Genomic DNA, 18,328 nt, shown 5'->3' with positions numbered 1-18,328 from the left:
ATACAGATAGACTATCTGATTTCTTCCTAGCTTATAATGGTATAAAATTGCATTTGATATTAAACTAGGATAAACTATAAGTTAATATACTTAATTTAATTTAAAAGTAATTTTAAGTGAACTCTTTCTTTCTCAGATATGAAAGAAACATTTTATACAGCAAAATGCTCAAACCATTTCCCTTTAGAAAATATATAATCACTAAATTTCATTTTAAAATCTTTCTTGGGGACTTAAGATAACCTAAGTTGTAGTTATGAATTAGGAATGGCATTTCTCCCTCAAGTTATTTGACTGTCGCCTGTCTCCTTTTGGGTGCCTAACTTCTAGGGGAAAAAAAAGTTTTCTGCTTTCTGTTTCTATTTCTTCACCATAAATTTACTTCCATATTCCACTGCAATCCTGCTTTGCTCCCTGCCACTCTATAGAAAATGCCCTTTCCAAGACTGCCAATGATGTTTGAATTGTACCATTCAACAGTTTCTTCTCAGACTTCATTCTTCTTGATATATCTGCTGCTTTTCACTCTGTTGACATCCCTTCCCTCTGGAGATACTGTCTTTTTCACTGCATGCCACTTTTTGTACTTTCCTACCTCCACTTCCTCCACTACTGGGACAATTTTTCCCCTGCCTCACATACTGAAAACTTTGTACCTTATAGGTCCAATTTAGATGCCACCACTTCCATGGAGCCCTATCTGATTACTCTGGCTAGCAATTATTACTCCTTCTTCCAAATTCACATACACTCCATTGAATTTCTCCTATTCACTTAATAACATTTCACATGTATTATAATTATCTGTATACATTCCTCATAAATCACTAAAGTGTAACTCCTTCAAAGTAGAACAGATATTATCACCTTTCATCTTTGTATATACTCAGCGTCTAGAGGAAAATATATAGAAATGCTTAATGCATGTTCACTAACTGAATTAATTATACTCACCTTGTGACATCCTTTTGATTATTTTTTAACTTTCCTCTCTGACTAAAGAGTCCAAGATTGAAGGGTCTGTAACAACCATATGAGCACATGTTGGTTCAGTGCTGCATTAAGAAAGTAGGAACTCACAGCCCTGAAAACACTGCTGGAAGTACTGTGTGTATCATACGTGTTTGAAAAATGTCAGCTGAATGATGGACCAAGAGCTGTCAGGGCTTCTGAAACCATGTGTCTAAGACCTCATCCAGAGCTTTGTTTTTGCCCTTTTGACTCCTCCTCTAAGTTTCCTCGGTCCTATTAGCTTTGGGGGTACACATAATTATGTCTAACAACAATACTTCAAATCTTTTAAGTGCAAATTAGCACAGTACAGGAAAGGCTGACAAAGAAAAAAATTAAAAATACAGAACAGATAAAGAATGATTATGAAATGATTCTTTACTTTGCAAGGTGATTCACTGGAATATTTCTTTCTTAAAATAAGTTACACTTGTAAGTGCTTTATAGCTTAGAAGACTCTTTACCTCTTTATCTAATATCTTTATAAATTTAGCTCTATGAGTGCATTTCATGTATGATTTGACCTTCAATAAGTTAATTACTATATCTCTTTAGGAACATATTTGTTTAGTAATATGTAAAAGCATATTTTATAAACTGATATTCTATGTTTCAGAATAAAAATGAATAGAAAATTCATGCTTCAGTTTTAAAAGGAGAAAACCACAAAAAGGCTTTTTAATGAATAAATGTAAGAAACTTACTGTCTTCTACGTCCCAGCATTGAGTAATGGGGTCCCCATATTTTACATCTTGCCGCCTAGCTCGTCTACGGAAAGGGAATTAAAATATTTTTTTTAAATCAGTAATAACTAATTAGACTTAGAACACAACCATGTCTAATGCAGAGGAGACAGAAATGTGGAGTAGGACTGCTGCCACCTGTTAAAACTTGAACATAGATGGCCATGTGTCTCAGAAAAACTAGACTTCCTCTTTCAAATACCAACTAATACAAAATGGTATTCCATATCATTGTCACATGCTTCCTTGTTCTTTTCTTTGGCTGCTTAGATTATGTCAATTGTGAATATAAAAGTAAATGCATTATAAAACAGATACAAGAAAACAAACCTGCCTCTCTATAGTCTCACAGAACTATGTGAAAGGGATCCCTTTGGGAGCATTAGATTTGACTGAACAATTATTTACACACACAATGATTTCCTCATTTCTTCTTCTGGACTAGATTTGATAATAAGCTTTGTCTGATACTTTCATCAATGAGGTGAGGGATAAATACCCATCTATATTTATTTTAAACAAATGGAAGATCTTTCCACTTTTTTTGGCTGTTTAATGCTGTCAGATTATAGTAGTAGTAGTAGTGGTGGTGGTGGTGGTAGTAGTAATAGTGGTAAGAGGAGAAGGAGGAGGAGGAGGTAAAGCAGGAAGAAGAGGAAAAGGAGAAGGTAATGATAATAATAGTAGGTGATGCAGTGGATAGAGTATTAGGTTTGAATTAGGAAGACTTGAATTCAATTCCCACATCAGATACTTATTAAGTGTGTGATGCTGAGCAGGTCATTTAAACTCTCAAATTCTTCATCCAAAAAAATGGGGGCAATAATAGCACGTACCTCAAAGGGTTGCTTTGAGCATTAAATGAGATAATACAGGCAAAGAACTGTGCAAACTTGAATTGAAATGCTGGGCTATTAGCAGTAAGAAGCAGCTAGGTGACATGCACAGTGGATGCAGTACTGTACCTTACGTCAGAAAACCTGAGATCAAATCTGACCTAAGTCATTTACTAGCTGGATGATTCTGGGCAAGTCACTTAATCTGTATTTGCTTCAGTTTTCTTGACTATTAAATGGGGATAATAATAGCTCCTGTCTCCTAGGGTTATTGTGAAGATCAAAATTAGACAGTTTTTTTTTTTATGCTTAGCATGATGTCTGGCCCATAGTTAATTCTACATAAATGTTTATTCACTATTCTCCCCTTCTCTAGTAGTGATGGTAGTAATAATAGTTGATATTTATGTAATGCTTCAGAGTTTGCAAAGTGGCTTATTTTTTTTTCTTTTCAACTTCACAACTATCCTGTAAGGTTGACAGATAAGGAAACTGAGGTTCAAAAATGTTGAATGATTTACAGGATCACCCAGATAGTCAGTGTCAAAAGCAAAATTTTAAATCCAGGTCTGCCTGACTCCTAGCCCAGAACTCTACCCTGAGACCATATATATATATCAGTTGCCAGAGTTCAACTTTTTGCAAAATCCTGGATCCTTCACCAGGATGGCATTAACTGAATTGTAATCCTTGGGCAAGACTCAAACATTTTACCATTTGTTTACTATGGACACAATGTTGGAGAAGTCAAAAAAGTCATAATGGAATGACACAACAGTCTTGGGGAAAACTGGAAGGGAAAATATGGAATAGTCACAAAGTCAAGAATGTTTTTAAACCTTGTTTTTTGTAAGTTATGGTCAATTCATGATTGGCCATAAAAGCATTCTTGTTCTTTCACTTCTGGAAAACTGTAAAAATTGTCTATTTGCTTATTAACCATAACAAATTGTGTTTACATATCTACCTTCATCTCTTAATTGGAATAACTACCCAACCTCATGACATTTGGATATTTACAATCAGAGATTAAATGGAGATCATTAACCATCCATTAAGGACTCCTTTCTTGTCTTCTTTGTTGCTATTGCTTTGTTGCTGCTCAGGAAAAGATGGGCAAATGGTGGCAACCCCAATCTCCAGTACACAGTAAAAAAAATTAAAAATACATTAAATTTTTTTTAATCATAAATAGTTCCTACAAATTTAACCTACAAAATAGCTCCTACATATGACTTTCAGGTCATTTTATAAAATTTGCAAAGATCACCTAAATGAATTCAATTAAAAAAATGGACTTTTGGGGCAGCTAGGTGGTGCCATGAATAGAGCACCAGCCCTGGAGTCAGGAGGACCTGAATTCAAATCTGACCTCAGACACATTAACACTTACTAGCCATGTGACCTTGGGCAAGTCACTTAACCCCAATTGCCCTACATTCCCCCCTGCAAAAAAAGGGGGGGACTTTAAAGAAAATAACCTTTGCCTTTTCATTAAGCAAAATGTTTACTTTTTTTTTTTTTCTAGTTATGGTGGTACATCTTGTAATCCTATTCACTGAGGAGGCTAGTGCTGGCTAATCTCTTGAGCTCAAGAATTCTAGGCTTTAGTAGGTTAAGTCAAGAGGGTATAGGATATTTGTGTTGACTTGAGCACCAATCTGATAAGCCTCCAAGAGTAGTGGTGGGGCTTCCCACATTACCTAGAGAGGGGCAAACTACTTTAGGAAGGAAAGGGAACAGCTCAGAGTTCTTAAATTAATTGGTAGTGGGATTGGACCTATGAGTAAACTTTGCTTTTCTAGTTTGGTCAAGTTGGAAAGATCCAGGAAAAAAGGAAAGAAAGAAAGAAGAAAAGAAGGAAGAAAGGGAAAGAGAGAAAGAAAACATTTTCTAAATAGATTGGGGATCTCCAGAACAGGGGACAATTACAACTAAATGATCAAACAAGCAAACAAATAAATTTACTAAGGCAAACTCAATACATATCAAAAGATACTTGATAGTATTCTCCCTAGGTGCAAAAAGGAGTTTTAAGTATTTAGTCTTTAAATGTAAATGACTATTATTTTATATTATTTCATGCATACACATGTGTAGAAACATGAGTATGTATGTATTTATAAATGTCAACATTTAGAATTTTTTTGAATACATGTTTTCTGTGTATTCACAAAGATCTCAAGGGAAGCACATGATTTTCACTGTTAGCTATAGAGTGAGAACAAGTATAAACGACAAGAATTGTCAGAATTATTTTATTGAAGTGTAACTTTATCTCTCATTATTTCTAAGCGCCCTTTTTAAAAATCGTTAGCACATTTAAAGTAAAAACCTAAAAGCATATATGTGTGTGTATCTATATACACACATATGTACAAAATCCTATATATAACACATATGTAATTATATACAATATAAAATATATGTGTGTGTATAGACACAGATTTATATTTTTAAATGCACTATTGGTATATGCTATACTTCCCCTTTATCTTCTCTCTAAGAAATTAAGTCCAGAATTTTGGAAGTTGCTCCACATGAATAGGGAGTTTAAATGAACCTTTTTAGTCTCTTACCTTTTGGAAGTTGGTGCATATCGAGAACATGCATTTCCATCCCAAGCACAGTAGGGATCTCTGGCAAGGCAGCAGTCTGCACAGGCCTTCCCATACGTATCACATCTGTGTAGAGAGAGCTGAACCAATCCATCTCGGGAACCAATGTACAATTGTTGCTGCAAATCAGGCAAAGCAAATGAATTAGAAGCATCTTTCAAGCCATTCTTAAGAATTTTCCTTTTCCCTCCGAAATACCACACTCATTGGCCTAAACATTACTCTGGTTCATAGGGCTTCCTGCCCATTATAAAACACTTGTGAAGAAACACAAGGAAGAGTGAAAAAAACAGTCAATCACTTTCAACTCTGGCAGACCGGGTAGTTGGCAGGATGTCTATGGTAGTACAGGGACAGCATTCTGTAGAGCTAATGTAACATTGGAAGAAATTTAAGAAGGTCAAAAACCAGCTGCTAGACTGGAGGAATTAAGATGTCAAATTTTTCCTTGATAGTTGAAAATGTACATTGGTAGGTTATATCAAGTGCAGATGCCATAGGCAAATCTAATGATGAGAAGTATCTTTTCCCTTACATGGTTACTTCCATGTAAAAGGATCACAAAGAGCTTTATAAACTTTGTCCATGGAATTAACAAATCACTTCATTAGCTATTGGAGTGTTGATCTCTCTTGGGTACCGTGTAATAATAAGAGGATGTCAGAGTTCTGAACTAAGGCTGAAGAATATCAGATAAAAATTGAAACCTTCAAGGAGGTTGAGGAATCTGAGCAATAAAATCCTGATCTGGCTTCTGTGAGTTGTGAAAATTAACATATTGGGGTGGCTAGGTGGTGCAGTGAATAGAGCACTGGCCCTGGGGTCAGGAGGACCTGAGTTCAAATCTGGCCTCAGACACTTAACACAAAACTAGCTGTGTGACCTTCACTTAACCCCAATTGCCCCCACCTTCCCTCCTCCAAAAAGAAAAGAAAATTAACATACTTATTCTTTATAACTATAGAATGCTTTAGTCTGGCTCAGTTATCCTAGAAATAAGCGCTGGCATAACCATCATAGTTGCATTACAAAGCTATCACAGGAAAATGGTGGCTAATTGCCTACTTGGTTAGTAGTGTATATGTAGCACGTGTGTGTGATGATTCTCTTGAGCAAGAGGGACTAGTTTCCCTCTCTGGAATGATCTCAGAGTCAGAGCCTGGAGAAATAATCAATCTGTGACTTATTACTAACATTCATTTTCTTTGGACCAGTTAAGACAGGTCAAGACCACACCAGCATTATCCTAACTCTGATCCTAGACTCATAATCATTTAAGAGACTGGAGCAAGAGTAGTTAAAACTATTTTGTCTCACTTGAATCAACTAAGGCCTAGAGTAACATTCCAGAGAAGTAGGTAGTAAGTACCAGGTTTCAAAGATCATAAAATAATCCCTGTGGAGCCAGGGATTGTCACTGACCCCTACATAGGTCAGTGGGACCCTGACTAAGGAATTTTCAAGGACTCCATTTCAAGGGAAAATAGGACAGGAAATTTTCTTTTTTTCTTATTTGTAAAATGTAGAATTTCTACTAAAATTGGGGTAAACAATGGTTCATAATTAGATAAAAGAGAAAGACACTATGTACCAAAATCTTGTTCATCCCTTTCAAATGCATTGATTTTTTTACCCTCATTTAATTCAACCAAATTCATTGTCTACTATGTGCAGAGGCATCTCAGTAATTCAAAAAATCAGTCTTTGCTTAAAAAACATCTTATCTCCTCAATAAAATAAACATGGAACTTACTTGCTTCAAAGACATCTCCATATTCAAGATTAATGATGGATTCTGAAAAAAAGACGAGAGGGATTGATGAATATACTTACTATTATGTTTTCCCCTACTTTTAGCTAATCAATATGATATCAAATATCTATTAATTAATGGACTAAACTTCAAAATCCAGTTAATTCATTAACATGGAAAAGTAGAAATTGGCTAAATGTTTCAGTTTTTTTTTTGCTCCTGTCATATGTACAGTTTTTACTATCAGAATATTTTTTTTAAATCCTATAAGTAAAACTATTTTACTGTGATCACATAAGAAAATGTTCAACTATTAAACATTTCACTACTTTCTTGAAGACTTTTCTCCCCCAAATCTACTTTCCTTAATTATTTTTCACTTGAGATTGTATAAACAAATATCCCATAATTATTTATTGTTACCTATTAAACTTTTCAAGTTTGACCATTTTATTATATTTCATTTCCTATAGGTCTCCCTTAGCAAGTGGTCATGAATGACATTTATGACCTCTTAGGAACCACTTAAAGATTTTGGTTTTCTGGTTGAGGCAAGATAACAAGTCTAAGACTTTCACCACTGTTATCATCAAAATATAAATCTGGTCCTTTGGAACTCAACATGTTAATTAATTTAATCCCTTCATAGAAGAGGGTTTGGCCCTTTCTTGAAGTGTTATAGGTTTATGTGGAAATAGCCACTTTAAAAAAGTAAACACATTTATAGAAAGTACTATAGGTTCAAGGAAGAATAGCAAACACATTTAGATGATTAAAGAATGGTATATTTCTAAAGATTTGCTCTTATGTAGTCCCTCAGTGTAAGAAAATTAGATACATTTATTTTAAATCTTTCCTTAAGAGAAAAAATAAATAAAAATTCAGGTGGGACTAACAGTAACACAAAGACAATTTAGAACTGGTTTTTAAGATTCAGTTTCACTATTATAGTAAGGGGTCAACAGTATTGAAATGACAAAATTCCTAAAGATATATGGCAGCCTACTGTGTTTATAAGAATAAGTGAATGCTGTTATAACTTAAGTTTTCACAAGTGTACATATGTGTATGAATATACATATGTGCATGCACATCCATCTATCTTTCTATATATATATGTATATGTGATTTTGGAAGATAGTAGAAAATAGAAGGGCCTGGTGTGTTATGGTCCACTGGGTCATAAAGAATCAGATATGATTGAACAACTGAACAATATATGAGTGCCACACACATGTTATTTTATATATGTATATATACACATGTGTGTACATATACTCATATATACATACACATATACATGCATACAAGTACACACACATATATTCATTCCCCCCAGGGAAGAGGGGGATGAATGATTTGCAAACCCTCCTATAGTTTACTCCATTTCAATTTTTAAAAATGCAAAGTAAACTTTATATTTTAGAAAAGCATCTGGAAAGCTAAAGAGGTATTATTAGGCTTTAATCTGATATGATACTTCTGGCCCTGACTGTATTCTCAAAGAAAAAACAAAGAGAGGCATCCCTAGAAGTTCCCAATTTCATGGTATGAAACACAGGAAAGATAGTCCTTTTCTAAATATTAATTGTAATTGGCTCCCACAAGCTTTCTTTGGGGGGAGGGAGGATGTTTCAGAGTCTCCCTCTAGGGGTGGGTGGGAAGAGAGAATGGAAGACAGTGTCTCTAGGTCTTAAGAATTTGGATCTTACCTTGAATACCTGCAACTCCTCCAACACCACCTCTTCCATGTCCCACTTCTCCTTTGCAATGCTGACAACTTTTAGTATAGTTCCAATATCTAAAACAAAATATATCAATTAGGAACCTCTTTTTTTCTACTTTCTACCTTAAGTATTAACACATTTCTGTCTTCCGACTGCTCATATAACTTTTCTTTAAATATCTTCAAAGAATCTAGACAAAAATAAACAGAATATATGAGAAATGATGTATACAATGGCTTTCCTGCCAAAGTATTGGAAGTTTTCTGTTGTTCCTAAAAATAATACACACATGCAGGAAATGTTGAAAGACATGGTACTTTCAGTGTTCTTGATAATACAACTGTACATATCTGAGAAACTTGAACTTTTCTCATATATACCATAAAGGATAGAACACAGAACAAAAATGCCTCTCAGGATGTATTCATTAATGGGATGGCCATATAGGAATTGACAAATGCTTTTAAAATGTAATATTTACTCTTCATTCTTTTTAATGGAAAAAATCAGGATTGTTTCGCTAATAATCTTTTTTCTAAACCATTATCATGGCACAAAAATTCAATGACAATTACACTAACAAAGAGGGAAACAGATCATAGGTTTGGAGCCAGAAGGATCCAAAGAGGCCATCTTTTCTGCACTCTTCTTTTTCAGATGAGGAAACTGAGGCCCAGAGAATTTAAGTGATTTGTTCAAGCTCACATAGGTAGGAAACATCAGAGTTGGATTTTGAACTCAGGTCCTTTCAGGCTAAATCCAACACTCTTACCCACTGTATCACTGTGCCTTCTCTTTGTATTAGAATCTACTTTGGAGGTAGAAGAATGCATAACTACAATTCATTTAAGCTGTGTGCATTTGTTGCTGCTGCTGCCAGGAAAAGGATTGTATTTCCCTTTCCTTGAAATTATTGAGTTTACCTTGCAAAAAGATAATAAGGATAAAAAATAAAAGGAGGGGTAGCTAGGTGGCACAGTGAGTATGAGCGCCAGCCCCAGAGTCAGGAGGACCCAGGATTGATTCTGGCCTCAGATACTTAACACCCACACAAAATAACTGGCCGTGTAACCTTGGGCAAGTTACTTAACCCCAACTGCTTTAAAAAAAAAATTTAAAAAAATAAAAGGAAATCTTTGAAAAGATTAAAACATAAATGTACACAGAACCTTTCATAACAATTCCATGTGTTATTCTCTATTTCAGGAAGACAACAAAAGGGTATGTTGGTAAATAAACTGTGTGCTAATACATACACAACGGCTATACTATAATGACCTTGAAATGGGCAAACTTTTCTAGTTTTGCTTTTAACTTTTACTGATGTTTTAACGAAGTTGGACAAGGAATCTTTGAAATATCATTTTATATCCTCCTTTATAAATGTAAATACAAGGACGTGTGTTTCCAGTAGAGTGAGTTTCTTATTACTGTTAATTGTCTCACTTAAAACTATGTAGCTCCACCTGGTGGCTCTAGAATATTTTGGAACGTTAAGGTCTTGGGACTGAGGCTTAAAGAGTCAGGAGATATTTATGCAGCACAACTTTAAATATAACTTTTGTTAATTTAAATTTGAATATGAAGATTTATTAGACTTTTCAATCCAGTTATTCTTAAATTTCATTTCTCTAGAAAACATTCTAATCTGGATCTTCTCTAATTTTCTTTTCTTTTTTTTTCTTTCTTTTATTTTTTTCTGAGCCATAATATATATATTCACTTGAAATTTACTGATGTTTGAATTATGTGCTTTAAATCTATTCTGTCGTCAGATTCAACTTTTTAATCCACACTTTTATGGACTAATATTTGAGGTCCCTCAGTTCATAAATATTCATTAAATAGGCAATGTTTCTAGTATTTCTATATATCATTTCTATATCATACTTTCCATATCCCTTTCCAATTAATAATTAATCAGACATATGCATTGAAATTCTGAAGATGAAGATGAATTTAACAATAGGTATGATGTTGTTACCAAGTCATACTGAATGTTTTTCAGAGTCTTTTTGGGTCAAATGAGAAATAGGGCAATGTTCATTAGAGGTATTTCAGACCAAGGAAAATCCTTTCTTAACTTTTTTTTTGGATGATTTATTGTATTAAACTTCCGACTTACCTGTTCCTAGAAACATTACATCATATTGGCCATCTTCTGCAATAACGTGATCTACCACAATCTGTGTCAATCGGTAATCCACATTAATTCTAGTAAAGGTAGGTCCTCCAGCCACAGGGTACACAGATTTATACATCACAGGATGCCGTTTTATAAAGCTAATGACATCATCTGGAAAATCTCTAGTTGACTTAATCAATGGATCGTATGTTCTGCTTGGACACTGAAAAGAAAGGGGGTAAATGTATTAACTTCCCTCAACAATATATTTTACATAGTATAAAAATCATATTTAGTACTAGTCAGTGAGGTTTCTAAAACCTTAGAATTGTCATTGAAGAAACTGAGTTTAGCAAAATTCATCAGGAATGCTAAATGTATCCATAGTGAGCATTTACTATATCCAACTTTCATCCTTCATATAGATCTAAATTTATATCTTCTCTGATCACACTAAATATGTATAGATATATCCAAGTATGCAAATATACATACATGTATAAATGTTTGCATGGACTCACACAGACACATATATACCCATGCGTCTTTACAATTACTGGAACGGAGAAGGTTTATCAAGTTGTTTTGATCTAGATGGAAATGTTAGTGCACAAGTGCAGCATAGCTTTGTTTTTGGTTTATTTTCCTAATGTTAAAGGGCAACTTAAGTGTATCTGTTGGGTTTCTGAGATCACAAAGGTGCAAAGAGTTTTTCTGTTCTCCCTCTACCCCCTGACACACACACACACACAGACACACACACACACTTCTTGCTTCTTCTTCCCCTTCAGTTTTCACTGCTAGTCTATAAATTCTTTTAAAACTTAAAGGTTGATAATAAATGTTTTCTTTTTCTTCTAATTTTTAATTTCCTTTAAAAAAGCTTTAAATGTGTGACTTGCATAGTCAATTTTCTCATTTTTTCCCCAAATAACCTTATGTCTCTAAACACCTGGGTGCTTTATTGAAGGAATTTTTACTACAGTGAACAAAAACAGTATAAGGGGAAAAAGTCATTGATTTGGAGCCAGAGCTCAAGGCCTGACACAGCAACTTCTATTTACAGCTATGTGACTGCTGGCAAGTAACTCAGCCTTCTGAGTCTCAGAAAAAGTGCTCCCTATCTCATAAGATAGTTGTAGTGATCAAAATAATGCAAGTAAAGTGTTTTGTAAGTTGTGAAACATCCACACGGAAGGTCTTGCTCTTGGTTCTCTATAACAAAATGGAGACTACAGATTAGACCTATTCACCAGTAGTCAAAGGAACAGGTACTTTATCAGAGATCAAGTTCTAATGATAAAGAGAGAAGCCACTTAACTTCTGGTATAGCCTATAAGCTTGGCAAGGACCTTAGGGATCACCCAGTCAGAATCATGGATTCTCAGTGTTGGAAATAAACTTGGAGTCTATTTGGTTCAATCTGTACCTTCCCACAGATCCCTTCTACCATTCCACTGGCCAGTAGTGAGGTGGTTTTTATGTCAGGAGAGTCCCACTACTTCATTTTGTAGATGAGGAAACTGAGGCTTAGGAAGATTAATTGACTTATTCAAGGATCAAATCTAGTGCTTCCCTGATTATCTCAGAAATAAACTAATAGGCTTAATAAACATCTAAACACAGAGCCATTTTTAGGCAAAATCTGGAAGTGGTTGTCCCACCCTGGTGACTTCTTCCAGGACACTAGTCTTTGCCTTATTACAAAGAACCTAGATTCTACTAGATATTTTAAGGTTAGGGCAACTTTATAAATTAATCTATCATAAAATTGTTGTTCAGTTGTGCCCAACTCCACATGACCTCATGGACTTTGTTCATGGGGTATTCTTGGCAAAGATAGCAGAGTGGTTTGCCATTTCCTTCTCCAGTGTGTCTTTATTTTATTTTTTTACAAATGAGGAATTGAGGGAAATGGGTTAAGTGACTTTCCCGGGGTCACACAATTAGTAAACATCTGAGGCCAGATTTTAATTCAGATCTTCCTGATTCCAGGCATTGTGCTCTATGCACTATACCCCCTACCTGCCCCAAAGCAAAGTAGTATTAGCTTAAAGTATTATCTTTCCTATGAGATATTTTGATTTTGATATAAAGCTGTAGAAGACCAAAAGGTGGTTTCAGTTTTGGTTTGGTAGAATGTTAGGCAAAATAACATAGAAATGATATTAAAAGAGATCTTCCTGGAATCTCAGAAATCCTGTCATATGGATAGTCTCACAGTTTGTTTATTTGTAAAACTGTCTGGTGAGCATATATGAAGCAGGAAAAAAAAAACAGATCTAGGCCCCCAGGTTATTTAAAAATATGTTTTCTTTTTGTTACTGATATGCTTCTGTACTTGAATTTCCACATATCTATGGACAGACAGATAAGTGAAATTTTATCAAAAAGCAACCTCATAGCTGTAATGAAAAAGAATTTAATGCAGCATTTCAATGTTGTGTAACTTATTGCCAAGTGAAAAAAAATAGAATATATAATAGATATCTAGATAACCTCAGAGTAACACAAACCTACCTGGATTCAAGTCTTGTCCCTAACATATATTAAACTATAGGATCATGGGCAAGTAACAACCTCTCACTGTCCTGGAAAATTATCTGAGACTCTTGGTCCTAGACAAGTGGCCTATTTGCATTGGTAGAAAGACTTCCACAACAGTGAAGGAAAGGTGAAGAAAAATAAAAATTAAAAAAATTATCCTTTTATAATATTAAAACCAAATCAACTTCTAAATAATAACCTCCCTGAAATTAAAATGTTACTTTGAGAGATATGTCAAATTAGTATTATTTACCTGTTTTTTTAAAGGGGAAAAGGCAATTTAAATGGAAGTGTAATCTAAAAGGAAAAATAGCAATAGGAAAAGTTGGCTAAAGATTTTATTTTCATCTATTTTAAATAAATTAGAAAGTTCACCCTTGAAATGAAAGCTTTCCTATTAATGTGGATAAAATACAATTTCAGTTGATTGGATGAGGAATATAACTTTGTTTTTAACCGATGGAACTTTATTTCTGAAGTCATTTTTTGAAGTGCTCTGGATAATGGCACCAGGAGCAGTAGAAAAAACCTTATGCTGCCCCCAAGAGGACCAAAAAAGTAATCTGGAAAATTTCCAATTCACCTCTCTGTGTCTAAGGAATTGCTTTCTTTTGAGTTTGTAACAAATCCATTTTAAAAGTAAGTCTACACTGCCCTCTGCTGGTGATAATTAGGACAGCTAAACTAAATGGTGTTGCTTTTGAGAGCCTCTTAGTAGGCAGGTAACAATTTAGTAAATGGCTGTTTTCTTGGTGATTAGGTCACATTTTTGTCCGAAAGCACTTTTCTTTCAATACTTAATTTATTAAAATAAATATGTTGTGTCTGGGGGACATAAGTGTTCATATATAAGTATACTGCAGGTGAGAATAATTAAACCTGTTTTGCCTCTTCTGGGAGTAACTGTAGAGTTAAAATATAATTATGTTAAATCCTTTGCAGACTTCTAAAGTGTGATATGAGTGGCAATCAATGTTTTTGTTATTATTCTTTATTCACATGTCCCATCAGTAAGTCTCTCCAAATTACTGCTGAATTCCACTTCTCAGACAGTTTTATGCCCACATAATATGTAGAACACTTTATTTTTTTATTATTATTTTTAAAATTTTTTTTAAAGCAATTGGGGTTAAGTTACACGGTTACACGGCCAGTTATTTTTGTGTGGGTGCTGAGTATCTGAGGCCGGAACCGATCCCAGGTCTCCTGACACAGGCCGACGCTCTTACTCACTGCACCACCTGGCCGCCCCTATAGAACTCCACTTTAAAAGATTCTCACTAGATGGAAAAATAATAATGTATGCTTTAGTGCAAAGATGAATGTTATACTTTTACATGTAACCTTTTACAAAGAAGGATAAGAGAGAACTGGGGAAAATTTTCATTTTCTGTTGCTTCAATTATTCAAGTCATTGGGGAAACTGAGAATAATAATCTACATCAAAGTTAAAACATCCAACTTCACAGGGTGATATCCTTGCTTGAAGGAGTGGGGAAGGTTTAGTAAGGTGACCACTGGTTTGGAAATTGCTCTGTGTTACAAATTCTGCCTATGCCTAGAGAAAGTTAATTCATCTATTGTCTCACTCTGGGTCTAGGATATTCCCATAGGACAGAGGGATGGGAGCACAATAAAGTGTGGGACTTTGAATTCTATTTTCTGGTAGAAGGGAAGCTGAAAATTGTGGAAGAACCAGTCAAAAGGGGGAGGAAGTACTGCAAGCCACAAGTGGTACTGAAAATAACCATAAAATCTGTAAGAATAGAGGATTCTGTTAGGCAAGGAGAGGAGGTGCGAAGAAAACTTAAGGTCTGAATTTTTCAATTTCGGACCTTCTATCAAAGATTTAGAGCTTGAAGAGACTTCAGAGGCTATATGCTCCAATTTCATTTTAAAAGAGGAGGAAACTGAGTCCAAGAGAGGTTGTGACTTGCCTAATAAAAATAATATTAATAGCTATCACTTTGTCTTATATAATTATATATTTAAATAAATATAATATTTGTGTACAGGTTATATATAATTTATATAATTGCATATAACAATGAGGAAAGAATGCTCACCATTCTCATTTATCTACCTCCTGATTTTCCTCAAGTCCCAATCTCTTTCAATTCTAGTCCCTTCCCTGTTTGATTATTGACTATTTATTCAATATATAGTTTGTACATTGTTACCAGCATGCTGTCTCCTCATTAGATTGTGAGTTCCTCAAGGGCAAGGGATATATTCTCATCAATCAGAACAATACCTGGCACATAGTAGGTGCTGAATGAGTGTTTTCTGACTATTATATCATATCATTTATCCACACAACTCTTTGAGTTAACTGCTGTTATACTTTGCAGAGGAGAAAACTGAGGCTGGAAAGGTTAAGTAACTTGCTAAGGGCCACGTGATTAGAAAGTGTCTGAATTAGGATTTGAACACAGGTCTTCCTGACTCCATGTCCAGTGCTCTCTTCTCCATGCTAATCTAGCTGCCTCAGGATCATATAGGTGGATCTGAATGCTGCTTATCTTACTCTAAAGTAAAGCTCTTTTTACTATACCAAGCTTCCTTCAAATCTATATGCAAGGAAGAACCTTAAAGTCAGGATTTCTGTAAACTAATTCCACTTAGCTTTCCTTGTAGTTTATTAGGAAACTCCTTAATATCCCAAAATAACACACACACACAAACACATACTCTCTAAAGAGAAGGCAAAAGAAAGAAAAAGTCCAAGTTCTTTTCCTTATCAATGGTGTTTACTGGGGAAGATGGGCCAAAGGTAACGTATAAAAAATGTAAAGTGAGGGGCCACATTGGGTTAAGCAATGAAAAACATGGGGTCCTGGGAATGCAATATTCCCTGCCATATTGCACAAGGACAAAAAAATGAAATTCAGTTTATATAATCAAAAACATAGAACACTTTATAACTGTAAGGCAATTTTTCATATACAAACATGACTGGACCAGGCCATGGAGGAGAACTCAAGAAAGGGAAAAGTCCTCAGCTAAGAACCAGCCCGTAAAGTCAGTAGTGTCTCTTTCTGTCCTTCATTTCCATAGCATATCATGCCTTCCCACTAAGCATTTTATACAGATTAAATCAGATTAAAATGAACACAGGGGAAAGAATTTACAAAACATGTAACCTGAGAAAAGTGGGAAGTCTCAACATTTGTCTTGGTGAAGATGGGAGAAAGTAAGAATAAATATATTTACTGTTTACTATACACACACACATATATACACAAACATACACTCATATATGTATAAGTGTGTATATGAATACATGTATATGAGCCTCAGGCTTTTTGTTTTGTTTGTTTTCTCCAATTAACAGAACTGTTCTAAGTCCCTCAGTAAGTACTCAAAAGTCTGATGACAACAAAGGAAAGTAGTTGGGAGATTAGTTGAGCCCTCAGAAGGCCTCTGATAAGACAGTGGCCTAATTGCATATCCATGTTGTTTGACATTTTTTTTTTTCAGGGATTATCATACACATCTATTTGTGCTGATCCAGATACACCATCCATTCCCACTCAAGACCAAGGGCAGGAGTTTGAAAAATGTCTAGTCAGAGTAAGAGGTTCTAAAATAAACCAAATCTAAATGAATTCATTAGCATCCATTCTCCCCAACTTTGAACTACTTAGCTATACTTAGTTCAACAAATCTCTCTCTTGCACTTGCACATACACGAAGACATCAGGTTGTTTGAAATCAATATTCATGGTAAAAGAAACACTAGAAATGATGTCCTCTTTTACAGTTTTTTTTTGAAAGTCATGCTGCTTTTGATGTCTATTTGCTAGGCTCAAAGTTACACCTCCTGCATCATAATTTACTGGGATGTATTTTTTTTAAGCACTCAACTAGACATATCAAAGTTTGAAATTCTTCCCCCTCTTTCATCGTTTCTGGATGTTAGCTTACAGCTGAGTCTAGCTGGATCAATGTTGGACAAGTACCCTATATTTAGTGGATTAGGTTGAAACTCAAAGTGGGTACAGAACTCAATGAATACAGAGTTCAATCCCCAATTACAGGCTACACATTCCAGTTCAGTTAAAAGACAATGCATTAGGGCTTATACTTTAGGGTGTATTTCCTGCAACATGGTTGGCTATCATTAATATCAAAGGGAAGGCAGAAAGGCTTTTGTATATTGCAATTAAAAAAAAAAAACCTGCACCTCTCTTAGCCCGCAAGACTGGATTTTTCAGACACAGGCAAAACACAGACACATTTACAACAATATCCTGATCACTTAGCCGCAGACTTTCACATAAGCTTTACAAATGCTTGAAACATTTTAAGTATCAGAAAGTCTACCCCAATGAATGCAAGAAACTCTTAGCAACGTTCTGGGTAAAATGATTCCTTCCATTGTTCATCATCATCAACAACAACAAATGTTTATTGTAAAAGAAATACAAAAGACAGTTGGGGAAGAAATTTGTTAGAATCTAGTTGATTCTTAGAAAAGAATCTGCTTTGAAAATACACTTTCTTTGGGGCGGCCAGGTAGCACAGTGAGTAAGAGCACCAGCTCCAGTGTCAGACTGACCTGGAGATCGAATCCCGGGCTCAGACACTTAGCACCCACCCAGAAACACCTGGCCATGTACCCTTCAGCAAGTTACTTAACCCCGATTGCTTAAAAAAAAAAAAAAAAGAAAATACACTTTCTCTAAATGTGAGCTTTACACTCTGCCCAAATGTGGCCAAGCTCTTTACCCTCTGTGTCATTCTCTGGATGCCTGCACCAGCTATTCTGTTCTATTCTTTGCTTAGGCTTTCACAATATACAATGTGATTTCACAAAGTTTGCCCCCTGGGTATACTGTGAACTAAGTGATGTTATTTTAGTTCACTGAAACCAATGGAATTTTTGCCTTGGTGTCACATAGTGAGGCTCCTCTTTTTGACTTTAAGGATTCCTTTAAATATTCCACGAAGGAGCTGTGACAAAG

The 18,328-nt window shown here is 35.0% G+C and overlaps 1 protein-coding gene across 9 annotated transcripts in view; it reads right to left on the bottom strand.

The window, feature by feature from the left end:
- Positions 1-18,328, bottom strand: part of LOC138176017 (semaphorin-3D) — a 252,885-nt gene that overhangs the window by 21,006 nt on the left and 213,551 nt on the right. For all 9 annotated transcript variants that reach the window (XM_069106724.1, XM_069106723.1, XM_069106719.1 and 6 more), the window contains 5 exons: positions 10,815-11,037; positions 8,675-8,763; positions 6,963-7,004; positions 5,171-5,328; positions 1,716-1,780 (listed from right to left, as the gene is read on the bottom strand). In XM_069106724.1, coding sequence (XP_068962825.1) covers positions 1,716-1,780; positions 5,171-5,328; positions 6,963-7,004; positions 8,675-8,763; positions 10,815-11,037 — 577 coding nt within the window. The remainder of the gene's footprint in view (positions 1-1,715; positions 1,781-5,170; positions 5,329-6,962; positions 7,005-8,674; positions 8,764-10,814; positions 11,038-18,328) is intronic.

This window comes from Petaurus breviceps, unplaced genomic scaffold (assembly GCF_028583685.1).
Source record: "Petaurus breviceps papuanus isolate PSGF00001 unplaced genomic scaffold, PetGlider_PUasm1.0 80, whole genome shotgun sequence".
NCBI lineage: Eukaryota > Metazoa > Chordata > Mammalia > Diprotodontia > Petauridae > Petaurus > Petaurus breviceps.
The sequence above is the reverse complement of the archived record's forward strand: the minus strand, read 5'-3'. Positions and strand labels throughout refer to the sequence as shown.